Source organism: Hyalella azteca, unplaced genomic scaffold (genome assembly GCF_000764305.2).
Source record: "Hyalella azteca isolate HAZT.00-mixed unplaced genomic scaffold, Hazt_2.0.2 contig13001, whole genome shotgun sequence".
Taxonomy (NCBI): Eukaryota; Metazoa; Arthropoda; class Malacostraca; order Amphipoda; family Hyalellidae; genus Hyalella; species Hyalella azteca.
In genome coordinates this window covers 7,340-24,003 of record NW_025942938.1, presented here as the reverse complement: position 1 = coordinate 24,003, position 16,664 = coordinate 7,340, and the positions used below count along the sequence as shown (strand labels likewise).

The window sequence follows — 16,664 nt, the reverse complement described above, 5'->3', positions numbered from 1 at the left end:
ATCCCAGATCGACCTCCCCTGCAACACTACCAGCGGCGAGAAGCAAGCAACAGCATCGTGCATCAGGTGGCCCAAATGAGGGCGGATGAACGATAATCAGAGGCGGCGATCCATCGTGGCCTGGGACTGCTATGTTCCAAACAAGTGGTACCAAGATTACCAAGATTTAAAACATGCAAAACTGCCAGACCATCAACCAACACCAGACACTCTGAAAGACTCAAATCTTAACGACAAGTTCTCGAGGCGGTTGATCAAGAAGCCGTGATGAACATGTATATAAAATAGCCCGAACATAATATTCTCTATGCTAACGATGACTAAAGACCAATAATGATCAACAGTGTGTCGTGATTAAAGACCGCAATTAACCGCTGAAGCGCACATTAATTATATGCAAATAAAGTAAGTCAAGTACATAAAGAAATCGATCCACCTCCGTGAGATTATTTTCAGTCGTATTCTTGACACAAAGTACTGGCACCAGCAATAAAGTTTAACACAAATGCAAGACGCTTAAACTCTTACGTCATAAAACTGCACCGGACTAGACCTGAGTTTTAAGTACCTATGCAGTTGAGCTACAGACGAAGATGTGCACTCCAGCAAATGAGAATGGTAATAGAGATCATAATTCACTGCATTACCATCGAGCCCTGGACGCTGTACACCGTAACGGCCGCATAACCAGCGACGTAACTGACATCGGCAGACACAAATGCCTACGGCCGATGCATAACTTCGAGGTCGAGTTAAAAGACGAACTTCATGCTGGTAATGTGGACACTTATTTACTGCAGCGCATCAGAGAGGCAGAGTATCACGGCCTGCAGCGTTTCACGGCCTGCAGAGCACCACTCACCCAGTACGGCGAAGGGCTTGTTAACCACGGGGGAGTGCGGGGTGATGCTGATGGTGGGGATGGCGGGGGTGAAGGTGGTCACGGCGACACCATGTGGGTAGTTGTGACCCACATTTGTCGCGCCTAGAGGATCCCCCGAGCTGACGCTGTCCATCGTGGGGATCTCGGCCATCCGCACGAGGCGGCGGCCACCATGCGAGGGCTGCGGTCTGGAGGCAGGGAGGAACAATATTATAATTAATAATTAACATTACCGGGAACACGGAGACAATCAAGGAGACAATTACAAGGAATCGTGAGTATTCAAACCACTTGATTGCTTAAATTGCAGGTATATCACGAAATTAAAAGCAAAGGAAAAGAACCAAAAAATTTAACATTTCCTAAGAATGAAAACGTTTTCATTCTTAAGAAATGATGAATTTTTTGGCTGTTTTATTTGCTTTTACATTCTTGATAAGGAATCATGATCCTCAAGCTCTCCTGCCGTCAAGCCCGTCATGTTTTCTGAAGCAGATTTTGTACTTCACTGCTCATACTACTGAAAATAAAAAATTGTTTTAACTTTAGATAAAATATTCTGGCAGCGGATAATACAGTCCACACACAGCATTTGCCTGCAATTGCTAATGCTGCCTTACCGTGTCATGCTGAATCTTGTTTGCATTCATCAAACGAGATTTAACGATTCATCGAAGGTGAGATGGAAACTAACAATGAGAATGCTTGCAAAAAAATGTAAAAGTCTGAAAATTTGTCTTAAGAAGTAGTTCAAAATTAAAATAGAGATATTATTCAGCCTGGCCAAAAGGCGCGTTAGGCACTCAGTAGGCAGACAAAAGCCTGCGCTGCCGTATCGCTGTTCTCATGTAGCACCTNGAAGGTGAGATGGAAACTAACAATGAGAATGCTTGCAAAAAAATGTAAAAGTCTGAAAATTTGTCTTAAGAAGTAGTTCAAAATTAAAATAGAGATATTATTCAGCCTGGCCAAAAGGCGCGTTAGGCACTCAGTAGGCAGACAAAAGCCTGCGCTGCCGTATCGCTGTTCTCATGTAGCACCTCGCAGGGTGAGGGAACGAGGGGCGAGTGAGAGGGAAAGAGGGGCGTGTGAGAGGGTAAACGAGTGGGGACAAGTGGCAGCATGAGGGGCGCGAACACGTGGCTTATCAGCGTGACTGTCACTTGACGAGGCAGTGACAGTGTGACTGTCACTTGACGCGGCAGTGACAGAGTGACTGTCACTTGACGCAGCAGTGACAGAGTGACTGTCACTTGACGCGGCAGTGACAGAGTGACTGTCACTTGACGCAGCAGTGACAGAGTGACTGNATCCTCGTCTTTATTCTCGCCCAACAAAACCAGTCGGGCATCTAGACCGAATCTCGATACTGACTTCATAGGTCCCATAACCGCCATTAACAGTAATTCAGCAAATAACATAGGTGCAAAAATAATGAGTAGTTGATTAAATAATGAACCTCGATAGCCTAATTAACAAAATGTGGCGCGAATAGAATTTTTCTAAGAAATACATGCCTATATATGCGTAAAAGCGAGTAGGGAAAGATTAAGTTGAATGTCAGGAGTACTGTCCGTAGACTGTTTCATGTTGCAGCGAAGACGTCCTCTTTAGTCTCGGCATCAGCATCACTTTTCTTTGATTGGCCCAAAGAAAACGAGCTAGCAGCTGGCAGATTTCGCTAAATTTCGAGAGCAGTTTGATATTAGCATTGACCTGACGGTGGATAACATTACATAGCTTGTTGAAGCCACAAGCAATCCAACATCCTGAGTAAGATATATAGATCACATGGCTACCTCGCCATTGTATGAAGCTCCAGATGCTCTTTACTGTAAGAATAATGTAAATAATGAAAGTGAATTTTTGAATGAAGAGAAGCGCAAATTAATATTGCCACTTATCATTTTTGTCTTCTATCGAAACTAAACATTGCAGCTGCCATACGATTGCATTAAACACCTGAAGGATTTGTAGTGTTGCATATAACGTAGAAGCAAAGTTATGCGTGCTCCCAGCACGATGAGAAAATACCAACCCTAGCTCCAGTCTTCGGAAGTAGGAATGAAAATGGCGGAGGAATAATGAAAGAAACACATGTATCACATTATGGTTTACCCAAACAAACATAAAAACAGCACAAGAAATAAGTTTTGGCAAGGTATTTATTCAGTTTCCTACACGGTAAGACCTTACCAGGCGCAATATAAAAAAATGATATGAATGTGTCTTGGTAGCATGAAAAGTAATTAACATAGACAGAAGTCTATATCAAGTCTACACTTTACTACAGCTCAACACGGCGATGCAGCTAAAGGCTTGTATCGCCAGCTACATGTCATTCAACCATCCTCTTTAGACTCATTGTTGTATAGGCTGGGCCTGGGAGTCTGGAGTACCGTAAAGCACCGAAGTCTTCCATGCGCGCAACACCAACATCACCGCGTAGTGCACAACTTTGCATCATTGGATCCTTGGTGTTGTGGAAGTAGCAGTCCTGTTCCACAATGAAACGCAGCCTCTGTATTCAGCTCCTTACTCAAGTCGTCCTTGCCGCCAAGACCCTTGAAGACAGTGGAATATAACTACCTTGCATCTCCACTCAGATGGGCAAGCTGATACACGATGCTGTTGCGTGCTTCGTGCCAATTGTTATGATGCTTAGGTAGACGATCGGGAATTGTGATAGAACTCACCTGCGGCCACTTGAAGGCCTCTAAGGTGAACTACCTTCTTCTAAACCACCAACAAAGTTTCAAATTGCCTCGGTTTTGCAAGGGATGTTTCCGTCAAATATTTGGGGCCTTTAACGCAGTCTGCCCCTTCTCTTGTTGTGGTGTCACAATCCTGGCGGAGTCACTGTTAGACTTGTAGTTGTAGGTCAGTCTGATAACTAATATTTCCTATGTGTATGGAAAGTTTTACATTTCACGTACACCACAATCCCCGAGTGATACACACACTTCAGCTCACCACGCAATGTGCACACTACACAACCCAGTGAAGTGCCCTGAAAAAAATCACCGCGCTGTGCCATGACTAAACATACTCGCGCAGTACGTGCAACAGCTCATAGTACAGCAGAAACGCACAGCATAGCATGGAGCACTACACTCTATCCTTTACCAAAACCACAGTTGAGGCAGCGCGGTCGCTAAGGCGATTAGCATCGCCGCTAGCAGCGGGCAGTCGCATGAATAAAGCAACGTCGTCTCATTGAGCCGCTCGACCGTCGGCCCATCACACGGACATTGCCGGCAGCAGGGGAGTTGACTGTCAGCCTGCGATACGGAGGCACGGATGTCAGCGATAAGGAGGCACGGATGTCAGCGATACGGCGGTACGGATGTCAGCGATACGGCGGCATGGATGTCAGCGATACGGCGGTACGGATGTCAGCTATACGGCGGCACGGATGTCAGCGATACGGCGGCATGGATGTCAGCGATACGGCGGTACGGATGTCAGCTATACGGCGGCACGGATGTCAGCGATACGGCGGCACGGATGTCAGCGATACGGCGGCACGGATGTCAGCGATACGGCGGCATGGATGTCAGCGATACGGCGGTACGGATGTCAGCTATACGGCGGCACGGATGTCAGCGATACGGCGGCACGGATGTCAGCGATACGGCGGCACGGATGTCAGCGATACGGCGGCACGGATGTCAGCGATACGGCGGCATGGATGTCAGCGATACGGCGGCATGGATGTCAGCGATACGGCGGCATGGATGTCAGCTATCCGGCCTTCTAAAGAAACCTCCAAGTACGACCAAGAAATCAGTCACGAGTGAGACCAAGCGTCCTCCATGAGATGCCCTATGGTTAATTCGTGCATGCTACCGTCAATGCACGTACGAAGCGTTTATCACAACCGAGATGGAGAAGTGCATTGTGAATGAGTGAATAGGCTATTTATTTGTGACATAATCTATACAAAATACTCATCCGCTTTATTTGAAATAGTCAACCAGCCGGCCTTCTAAAGAAACCTCCAAGTACGACCAAGAAATCAGTCACGAGTGAGACCAAGCGTCCTCCATGAGATGCCCTATGGTTAATTCGTGCATGCTACCGTCAATGCACGTACGAAGCGTTTATCACAACCGAGATGGAGAAGTGCATTGTGAATGAGTGAATAGGCTATTTATTTGTGACATAATCTATACAAAATACTCATCCGCTTTATTTGAAATAGTCAACCGGCTATTACAAATTTCATTCAATTAATCACGTCCATGACAGTCAAAGTTATACACACACCGAATGTGACAGAAAAAAATCAATGCGTGAATTGAATGGTCTAAATTCCTGACTTCAATGGAAGAAAAAAAACGACAAGACGAGAAGGAAATTAGTTGACAGCATAATGAGGTCGCTGACCTGAGTAAATCCGTTCAAGGTTAAGCTCAAATTTTCCCTCACATCGAATAACTTTCCATAAAAAATGATGACAAATCTTGTCGGATTGCCTGCCAATAATCGTAACTTTGTATTGGTAAGTAGTTTTGTTGGTTTTAACAGCCGTGGTCTTTCGATTGTCCCTCACAATTCGATTTTGTTACCGACGGTCACTCTCAAACAACTTCGGCTTTCGGCCAGACCAATATTGATTAGATCTTTCATTTAAAAGGGGGCGAAAATTTTTAGCTCGCATCGAGCGATCGCGTTTGCGGCCGAAACTTGCCACAACAAACGTGCCGCGGCAATTACTGCCTGACTTCCCGGTGATGAGGCTCGTATAGCTCCGGCTTCCCAGGTTCTCAAGTTCTCTTCACACAAGCCAGAGACGCACGGTTAAAGCTGTTTATTTCTTTGGTATCACTAATCATTGGTGCAAAAATAGAACAGAAATCTTTTCTATAAAATTTTTGGTGGTTTCAAGTCAACGCCGACACGCGTAGGTATAGAAGTTGCTTGATGGGAAACACTCCCTATAATACGTATGAAAATAATAAACTTGCAATGAAGAACGGATAGATCTTACTATATATGCATTTAAGTAGAAGGTACCATTTCCTCATACATATGTTTGTAACGGACTGCTGGCCCCCGAGGAGACAGAACAAAGGCAGACCTGCAGGGACAGACGTTCACACGGATACGAGAAATTCAAATTTAGCGCGGCCGCAGAAACATTCGCATCTACAGCTGATTTTGACGGAGCTCGATTAGCTTCTCTGTTTTATTTTTTATAAGAACTGCTGCGGTTAGTGCCTGTGAAGAGAGACTTGTTTGATGGCATCAGGAGGAGCGCGCAGGTCGAGTGTATAAATAATTATTCATGTTTTGCTAGGAGACAACAATTGGCGCAGTTTTCATAAAATGGAGCAGGAGGCAATAAAAGAGGATATTATTGAACATTTACGCAGTATTTTGAAATGAAGCGACATGCCGAGTTCATTTCCCTCTTACTTGATCTGCGCCATTGTATATGGCATGCAGATAGCTAAAATGTTCTGATAGAAGATTATCTAATGTTTTGAATATTTAAAATTGAACAAGATCACTAACTATGAATAAGTTTATATAGCCCAGTGAAAAACAAAAAATTTTCTGGATACACGGAGAACAGTTTTTTTTTTGCATATTTCACATATCGTATCTTAGCGTATCGACAGAGATAACTGATAGTAAGGGAACTGGCTGCAGGAACGGAGGAGCGAACGTTTGAGGGACAAAATTGAATAGAATGTTATACAAATGTAAAATACGTTCTAGTTGAGATGGGGCTTTAGAGCCCAAAGACTAATAATCTTACTCAAGTTTTTTGCAATCAAGCCATGGAAAGATCATGAGGCATGCAATGCGATTCTATAGTTTCATTTCGTAATTATGAGTTTCTTATGACCCTTCCATAAACAAAACGAAAGGGACACGGTGAAATTTAATATATCATATTTCGTTCCTTAATGAAGATATACTCGTATTATCCGCACAAGATCGCTGCAGCGCAAACAAAACCGAGCCTGAATTTGACGGGACTTAACCGGGCCAAGGATTGAACCGTTCCCCTCAGATATACAGGGTTAACACAAAATGAGGGAACATCTGAGAAATCCACAAAATATATTTTAATATGCTGTAAGTCCATCTTTTGCGGCAATTACAGCCTAAATTCTCCGAGGTATAGATTCATAAATATTGTGAACTGTTTCCAAAATGATTTTAACCTATTCTTCAGTTAAAACTCCTTCCAGCTCCTTTGAAGACGATGACGGCGGATATCAACTTCCGACTCGCATCTCTAAAATCGACCATAAATGCTCGATAATATTGAGGTCTGGAAATTGCAGTGGAAAAATAAGATGCTCAACTTCGTAAGAATGTTCTTCGTGCCATTTTCTATCAATTCCAGCTTTATGGAACGGGGCATCATCATCTTGATAGATGGTGTTCCCCTCCGGAAACAGTGCTTGAACCATTGGATGAACTTGATCCTCCAAAATTCCTAATAAGTCACGGCTGTTGATTCTTCCACGAAAAGAAATAATTAGTCCGCCGGATTTCAACGAAATAGCACCCCAGATCATCACAAATCCCCGCCATGTTTCACGGTTGAGAGGAGGCAGTTAGGAATTAATGACTCTTTTGGCCGTCTCCAAACGTAAACTTGGCCAGAGGTTGGAAATTAAGAAAACGATGATTCGTCAAAGAAAATCTTTTTTTTACTGCTCCAGGGACCAACTCTGGAGGTTTTAAAATCACTCTAAACGCCTTGAATCATTTGTACTTGAAACCAGAATTTTTCTAATTCCAGCTCTGCCATAGAATCCAGATGTGTGCAGCTCTCGGCGTACAGTCTCGATAAAAACTGGGTTTTGAAGGTGTCCATTGAGGTCTGAAGTAATTTTAATAGCCTTGGTGTTTCGATTGTCCCTCACAATTCGATTTAGGTACAGACGGTCGCTCTCAGACAACTTCGACTTTCGGCCAGTCCTTGGCTTTGCTGAGAACGTTTTTCGTTCTCATTCAAAAGCAGTCATTTCTTCTGAGACAGTACCTCTAGAAACGTCAAGCATTCGGGAAGTTGCTGTCACACTAGCACCTAGCACCTGCCATGCGTACGGGCACCAACAATTTGGCCTCTTTGAAAGTTTGCCATTTACAGGTTATATATTATAGGTTATAGACACAAAAATTTAATAAAAATATCTGTGCAAGAATATATATAATTTAGCAGCAACAATAAAACATAAAAATATGTCACGCTTTCATTGTTCGCAACATGTTTAAAAATGGCGATACCAAATTGTCAGGTATTTCCCTATTTAGGTCCAACTTCTGTAAATGTCTTCTGATTCAGTGGAGTTAGTTTTTCACAGGCTACTGGACAATGATAATGCGATGTACCGTTAAATTCCCCGTTAACAGCGGGAAACTGAAGCGCGGTCGAACTGTTTATTATCACGGCCTGTTTTCAAACATTACACTTTCGGGGAGATAAATATTCACTTCTGCCATAAACCGGGCAACAAAACTTCTTTGTCATCGGAGACGCAGGTTAAACTCATTCGCTAGTTCTTCGCCACCCATCCATCTAGACTTATTCATCCCTCAACGAATGAGGCTCCGTGTGGCCTCGCGAAGATCTCATAAATCTCTACTCTCTCATGAATGTCAGGCCTCCTCATAATCGCCTCATGAGGTATCGCATCCATTCCTCGTTTTTCTTACACAAGGGCCTCGTCATAATCGCTCCATGGAGCCACCATTCCCCGCATCTCACCCAAGACTCCATGCACCTCCACATAATCGCTCCATGGAGCCACCATTCCTCACAGCTCACCCAAGAATCCATGCACCTCCACATAATCGCTCCATGGAGCCACCCATTCCCCACATCTCACCCAAGAACCCATGCACCTCCACATAGTCGCTCCATGGAGCCACCATTCCTCACCTCTCACCCAAGACTCCATGAACCTCATAATCGCCCCATGGAGCCACCATTACCCGCATCTCGCCCAAGAACCCACGCACCTCCTCATAATCGCTCCATGGAGCCACCATTCTCAACATCTCACCTAAGACTCCATGCACCTCCACATAGTCGCTCCATGGAACCACCATTCCTCACCTCTCACCCAAGACTCCATGCACCTCATAATCGCCCCATGGAGCCACCATTACCCGCATCTCACCCAAGAATCCATGCACCTTTTATAATCGCTCCATGGAGCCACCCATTCCCCACATCTCACCCAAGAATCCACGCACCTCCACATAATCGCGTCATGGAGCCACCCATTCCCCACATCTCACCCAAGAACCCATGCATCTTTTATAATCGCTCCATGGAGGCACCATTACCCGCATCTCGCCCAAGAACCCACGCACCTCCTCATAATCGCCCCATGGAGCCACCATTTCCCGCATTTCACCATAGACTCCATGCACCTCCACATAATCGCTCATCACCCTCAGCCACACTCTGCACCCAAACACATCACCCTCAGCCACACTCTGCACCCAAACCCATCACCCTCAGCCACACTCTGCACATAAGCTGAGCGCACAGCGCTCTTGACAAAGAGCATTTTATTCAACCCTTGTAACACAACAATTATTAACGTGTAATTGTTTCAATACACGCGGTATTGAGAAAATAAAGTTGTAGCAAAATCGTTTTAAAGAAGCGCACTCGTTGGCAAGTGGCTTGAAGAAGGTGGACGACGGAGACGGCGCATCAGCGCGACCTTGGACCAGGAAGTCCTAAATTCGACCTGAGGACACTAGATGATGTGCATTAATACTGCACGCTGGCTGCCTCGACGTTCATCGTTGTAATGACGCCTTCTTTCGCATCCTCTAATGATAAACGATCAGCAGAAGCAGGCTAGGCGCCACGAAATAATTCAGTCTTGGTTTTCGTCGCTACGAAGTTGGAAAATGAACATGAAGTTACAGAGTTGAGAGATGATGTTTGCATAGTCACTTCGTTTGTACGAGCTCAGATGAGACACTTTCTGAGACTTACGCCTAAGAGACTCGACAACTCTGAACAAACAACCATGAGGCAGTTTCCATACACCAAACACGAACTGCGAACATTAGAACAAACACTGCCAGGGAATTGGACCAGCAGCAGTCGTCAGGATATCTGGCCTGAGGAGCAGAACAAAAGCGGCCTGAGCCAGCAGGCTCGTCTGGGCCAAGGCCCCTGAGAGCACTCAAGGCATTAGACCAACAGGTCACGAAGCCAGCGATTCGCTTCCTTTTTCCTTTCTTGAGCCAAAAAGATTTTTCTGGGACAACAAGGACTAAAATTCCGTCCACGAGAACGTGCTCGTGTTATTCTCTGCTCCAGCAGCGAATTCCAGAATACACTTTTTTTTAATCCCGGGGATGACCGAGTTTGACGAAGAAAAAACTTTCTAGTTTAGGCCGGCGACGTACCTGCGTTTACAAACATTTTGAACCAGCTCGACGCAGCCGAAAATAGAATCGGCAAAGTCGATGCCATTCAGCTTTGTTTTGAAACCTACTTGTCATTGTAAACCGCACTGCGCCACGGCACACAGTACGTTATTAGCACCAACATGAGGCTTCTTATGTAGGTGTATCACACGCAAGATGATAGCGTTGAAGTATTATGTCGTGTACTTCGATAACAATAACTGAGCTATATCAGCACACGGCAGCAGGCAATATCAGCACACGGCAGGAGGCAATATCAGCACACGGCAGCAGGCAATATCAGCACACGGCAGCAGGCAATATTTATCCTGCCATGGGCTGGGTTATCCTGCCATGGGCTGGGTTATCCTGCCATGGGCTGGGTTATCCTGCCATGGGCTGGGTTAACTAGCCATGACGACCGCATCGATTCAGCGCACGCATTGCCAGGAGAGGAAGCATTTAACTGCTCGTAGTGCTCGTACTGATGCAGCAATAGAGGAGTTTGGCAGCAACGTTGCCGCGGAGATTGATGAGTATTCGAGGGAAGACTTTCGCAGCATCATTACCTGCCGTGCTCCAATAGCCGCCAGTGAATGATAGCAGCACTTTGCTTGGCTCTATTGCCTTGCAATCATATATAGTCAAAAATATGCATGTATAGTACAGAGTTTGGACAAAAGTAACAACTCTTTGTATCATAAGATTTTAATATGCTTTAAACAATAGAAATACGAATTTCAGTGTTTTTTAATCATTCTTGACTTTTATAGGTTTATCAGTAAAAAAACTAATGTTCTAAAAGAGACAATAATAATCGGATGAGAATGCCAGAGCTTACGAAATTTACAAAGGTCCAAGTTGTTGCTCAAGGGGCCGGCTCAAAAGTAACAGAAGATACACGAGTTCTCCACGTTTCAAGATGAACTCTCAAAATTAAGGCTTGATTCGAGAATGGTAGAAAAAATGTAACTCAGTACTCACTGCAGTGAGTGACAAAGAGCGCATTTTCTCAAAATCGACGAAAACGTAAAATCACGGACAGACAGACAGACGGAAGGACGGATGGACATGACGCCCACAACAGCGCATTTTTTCCATAAATGAGAAAATGCGCTAAAAACGTACTCAGCAATACACGTATAAATCTTGCAGAAAATCGGAGTTGTCTGAAGGATTTTGTCGGACTTTAAATCGTTTTGTTGGAGAGGCTCGCGAGACCGCGGCTTCTCAAACCACTGCAGAGCTTCTCGGCCCACACAAGCCATGCAGAGCCCATTACAGCTGTTGGTCGGGCGCTGCATTAATACGGATTCCAAGCAAGAGCTACAATTAGGAAACCTAGCGTTCACAGAGTCAGGTGTTACAAAGCGTTTAGATGTTGCGTCAGATGTTGCAAAGCGAATATAAGTTGCTTCAGATGTTGCGAAGACCTATGATGTTGCAAAGCCTTTATAGTTGCGTTAGACGGTGCAAAGCACTTAGACGTCGCATCAGATGTTGCAGAGCTTTAATATATTGCGTAAGACGTTGCAAAGCACTTCAACTGCGCTTCAGATGTTGCAGAGCGCTTAGATTGGCGTACACCTATCATGACTTCTTTGGTGCGCTTCATTTTCTACCGCTCGATTAGTTCTACCGTACAAATTGGTCAATCGAGCGGTAAAAACTTTTTGACTCCTTCAATGAACCTTCATTTGGCATTTTTCTAACCTCTGGCCGAGCGTCCGTTTCGTCCTAGCAGAAATATATAGAATCCAAACTGTCTTCCAACAGCTGTAAAACTTGGCGGGACTCCTGTGATGACACAAGGTGTTATTTCTTGTCAATCCTCCTGACTCCTTCTTCCCTGTCAATTAATCCTCTTCTTATCAATCCTCATTTCATCCCGTGAGATGATAAGAAACCCAGTCTAACTTTAATTTGACAGAGCCGCGTTGAATCAAAACGTGTAAAGACAATCCATCCTTCCATGCACCTTTGATGGACAAAGAATGACAAGAGAAACAACATTCAAAACAGATTCAATATCCCAACGGCCACCTCAGGAATGCCAGGAACGATAACAATTACCACAGAGTGGTTACGCTGCGCTGAACTGTGGTGTCTCATGGCAACGATGGCAACATTCCCGATGTAATGAAAACCTGGCCTGGCTGTCCGCAACATAGTCTTTATGAATTGTAATATATCTTTACCCCGCTCTTATCTATCTTTCGTGAAGGACGTTCATCCTGTTCCCCCTATTAATTAACTATCATTATTTACTAGCAGGGACTGTATTCACGACAGGCACAGCCAGCACAAGCACAGGCACAGCAGACAGCAGGCACAGCACAAGCACAGCATGCTTGGCAAGAAGGCAGGACTCACCGGAGGAGAGGTGGTGGGCGCTGAGGCGGCGCACGCTGTGCAGGGGCGCGTGGGCGCCGCAGGTCCACTCCATCACGCGTGCTCAACCTGCCCACAACCAAAACTGATTACTGCACCAGCACTGTACCAACACTGCACCATCTGTACCAGTACTGCACCATCACTGCACCATCTGTACGGCGTCTACTGCACCAGCACTGCACCATCTGTACGGCGCCTACTGCACCATCTGTATGATGCCTGCTCCATCAGCAGTGCACAATGTGTGTGGTGGCTACTGCATCATCGCCAGCACCAGCAGCATCTGAACAGCACCTATTGCATCACTACAATCATCATCTGTACGTTGCTTTCATTACAGACTGAACTCTAAATACAGATTTGTTATCCGATGAGGTCGGTCCCCCACATTACATCCTGCAGTCCCCCGCTTCCTTCAATGCGATGCATCACAATCCTGAAAGACTTGTTTTAAAGTTACGGACAATAGTCCGATTCTCAGTTTCCATGTAAACAGGGTTATTTAGCTTATCCTTTTCCTCTGCAGTATAATACAGTTTCAGGAGTATCAGCCAGCCCCGGTAACGCAGGCCCCCCTTTTGCAGATCCTGGACGTGAAGGTCTGCTGGACTGCCATCAACTGCCGCGTTTTATCTTCAGCACTACAAACTCGGTCACGTGAATTGCATGATGGGCCTTTTGATCGTCAACACTCGAGCGTGGTCCTCAATACTGAAGACTAACGGTGGCACTTAATTCCTAACCCAAATTGGCATGGCGGATGAGGAAAAGAATCGCCACCACGCTGCATGTACCGCCACAACGCAGCAGATTTCACAATAATTTCACCACAATGAATGCTGTTCATATCATAATTTATTATACTGTAATAAAGAATGCATTAGATTAGCTTGCTTGCAGCCTCCATCAGCGCAGCCGTTCAAAAATACCTGCGGCCGTGTTTTGCTCCGCGGCCTCCAGCTAAACTTATTAAAGTTTGCACCGCGGCAAAGTTGGCGTCTTGTTCCTATGTTCTCGCAATGAACTTGAACTTCTAATTGAGTTTTGTTTTGCAGAGTTTTGTTTTGCGGTGGCTTCTTTAAGACATCCGCTCTCGTGAGCAGCCATGGCTGGCATAAGACATCCGCTCTCGTGAGCAGCCATGGCAGGTATAAGACATCCGCTCTCGTGAGCAGCCATGGCAGGTATAAGACATCCTGAAACTCTATGTCTTCGCAGACAAGCTTTTTACTGCGGCTCGCGCGAAAGTCTCGCCCCGGCGCGCTTTTATCAGCTGTGGTAGAAACTTCAGGGAACTTCCCCTGCTTATAATCTTCTTTACAAAGCAGACTTTGGCCAGCAAGCCCAGCATATCCGTTATTTGCACGCTGACGCCGCGCTTATGTTGAGGCCAAAATTTAGCAGCATTCAACTGAAAAAAACGTACACGCTGTGGCTACGCTTAAGTGGCATATAATTTTGACCGCTTGATGATTGCTCTAGCGGCGAGTGCCGATATCCGAAGAATTCGTTTTATTGACAATTAGTTTTTTTAACATATTGAACAATATTTATTGTTCAATATGTTAAAATAAACAAACATAACATATTGAACATAAAAATAACATATTGAACAATATTATTAGTTTTTTCAACATATTGAATAATATTTTCTTCGATATATTGAAAAAAATAATAAGAAAATTGTCAATAAAATGAATTCTCTGGTCTTCAATGAAACCTGTTTAAATGAACAAATTCTGCCAACCTATACCGATCTCCGAAGAACATACAAATTCACACATAGTGCAGTGATCACCGGCACCACACGGGGCCTCTGCATCATTCCGTTCGTACGTTTCTTTTAATACTTCATCCTTCTCCGGGTAGAAGAAGGTAAGTTTTTGCCTCCAAGCAATCGCGGCGCGGGCGGCAAAAAAGGAGCAACAAAAGCCAGCAATGTACGGCTGCCCAGGACATGGAGAAAAGCTTCTCGCACACAACAATAAAAACCAAGTTACAAGCAAGAGTTCAAATAAAACAATTCTGTAATCAAAGGCTTCAAGAGGATGTAGGAGTCGCTCACCGCCTCCAGACTTAAGACGTTGGTTCCCGGGGCCAATATATAGTGGCGGCCACAACAATACTAAAATACTAACCGACGCTATTGGCCTCGTGTATAGGCACTTTTGCCACGGCATTACCTTGTACCTGTTCAAATGAGGTCAGTAGCATTAGCAGTGGTTAGTATTTAAATGTTTTAGTGCGCCACTATTGGCCCGTGTACAAGCATCTATACAAATACGAGTTCCCCGAGACTAGAGACCCGGGTCAGGGAGCGACAATTTGATGTCCTGATGGTTTTAAGTCAGCCTGCAAACTGTAGTCATCTCTATACTTTACTGCAGCAGCAGCAGCTCGACATGCTGAACCTACATTGAGCATAACAATATTCGACATGCTGAACCTTCACATGTTCAATACAAAGCTCTTTGATGTCAAGCTATGCCGCAAGTCTCTACATATATTAACATCCATGGCTTATACTGACTGAACCTTTCGATGCGTCATGAATTCGAGAGGAAAATCCGACACAACAAAGTGGCCTCTCAACAACTCAAGTCACATACAACGAGTCGCGCAGGAAACAAATAAATCCAAAACATTATAGTATGCTAGCAAATAGCAGAGTCTCTCACCCTCTACACGCAGAAGTGCAGCGAGCCACAAAAGCTCTCATTAAACTGGGACTGCTGAGGCTTTCGCATGCATCGGCCTAGTCAGGCCTCCGGAAATTAGAATGAGATTTTCCGATAGTTCGCCAATGCCAGCCATTGGCCGGCACAGCAAGGTCACGCACAGCACCTCATAAAACTCAAGACGATAAAGATTTGCCGATTTGGCAGTTGGTTGAAAGTGTGTAGTACAATGGTTCTACGGTACGCTGTCACATGCACCGGCACCGCTGGTACGCTGTCACATGCCCCGGCACCACTGGTACGCTGTCACATGCCCCGGCACCACTGGTACGCTGTCACATGCCCCGGCACCACTGCAACAACGAACTTACTGGTCGCCGAGATGGAGATGGATGGTTACAAATGTGCAAATAGGAAAAGCGGAGGGGAAGAAGGCTACAAGAGAATAAGTAAGGGAAGTGGGCTGAAAGAGGACAAGTAAGGGAAGCGGAGGGAAGGTGGTCACAAGGGACAAAGAAGCCGTTGAAGCGAGCGAGGAAGGAACGCGCTGCCCAGTTTATAATTCTCGTACAAGAATAATAATCAGCCGCCGGTGAGCAGGCTAGGGTAAACTAAGTGAGGTAAACTGAGAGTACAAATTATCGGACAATGAGCAGTGTACATCTAGGCTACGGACAGTCGGTGGTCTGTGTCTTGGACTGTCCGACGCAGCAGCACAAACGCTGCACAGGATGCAGAGGTGGCGGCTGACAGCGGCAGAGCAGACGCCGAGGCTCTCAGGATAATTACCGCGGTGATGGAGAGCGCCGCCAGCACGCGCCCACCTTCTGCGCGCGTCGCAGCTGCGCCATGCATGCCTCGTGTGAACATCATGACTGACCGTCGCGGCAGCACATATCATGCTGTATGTGCGCATGTCATGCAGTTTTCCTGCGTTCAAGTAAACACGCCATGTGCACCAAAATACGCCAGGGGGAAGCGGCTCAGGAAGCGCAACGCCAGCACATCTTGCCAAACATTCACACAGCAAACAGCGCCGCGCTCGCCGCAGTCATGTCCAACGTAGGGTTGGAGTTGACCCCGAGGGGTTGGTTATCAAGGAGGGAGTTGGAGTTAACTCTGAGGGGTTATCAAGGAGGATGTTGAAGGGAATAACTCCGAGGGGTTATCAAGGAGGGGTTGAAGGGAATAACTCCGAGGGGTTATCAAGGAGGGGGTTGAAGGGAATAACTCCGAGGGGTTATCAAGGAGGGGGTTGAAGGGAATAACTCCGAGGGGTTATCAAGGAGGGGGTTGAAGGGAAT

The 16,664-nt window shown here is 45.5% G+C and overlaps 1 protein-coding gene across 1 annotated transcript in view; it reads right to left on the bottom strand.

Annotated features, from left to right (window-relative positions):
- Nucleotides 1-8,962, bottom strand: part of LOC108669883 — a gene marked incomplete at its 3' end in the record, with an annotated part of 41,570 nt that extends 32,608 nt beyond the window's left edge. Inside the window, 2 exon segments of the mRNA XM_018157313.2 lie at nucleotides 863-1,071; nucleotides 8,793-8,962. Coding sequence (XP_018012802.2) covers nucleotides 863-1,071; nucleotides 8,793-8,962 — 379 coding nt within the window.
- Between the last annotated feature and the right edge of the window lie 7,702 nt (nucleotides 8,963-16,664).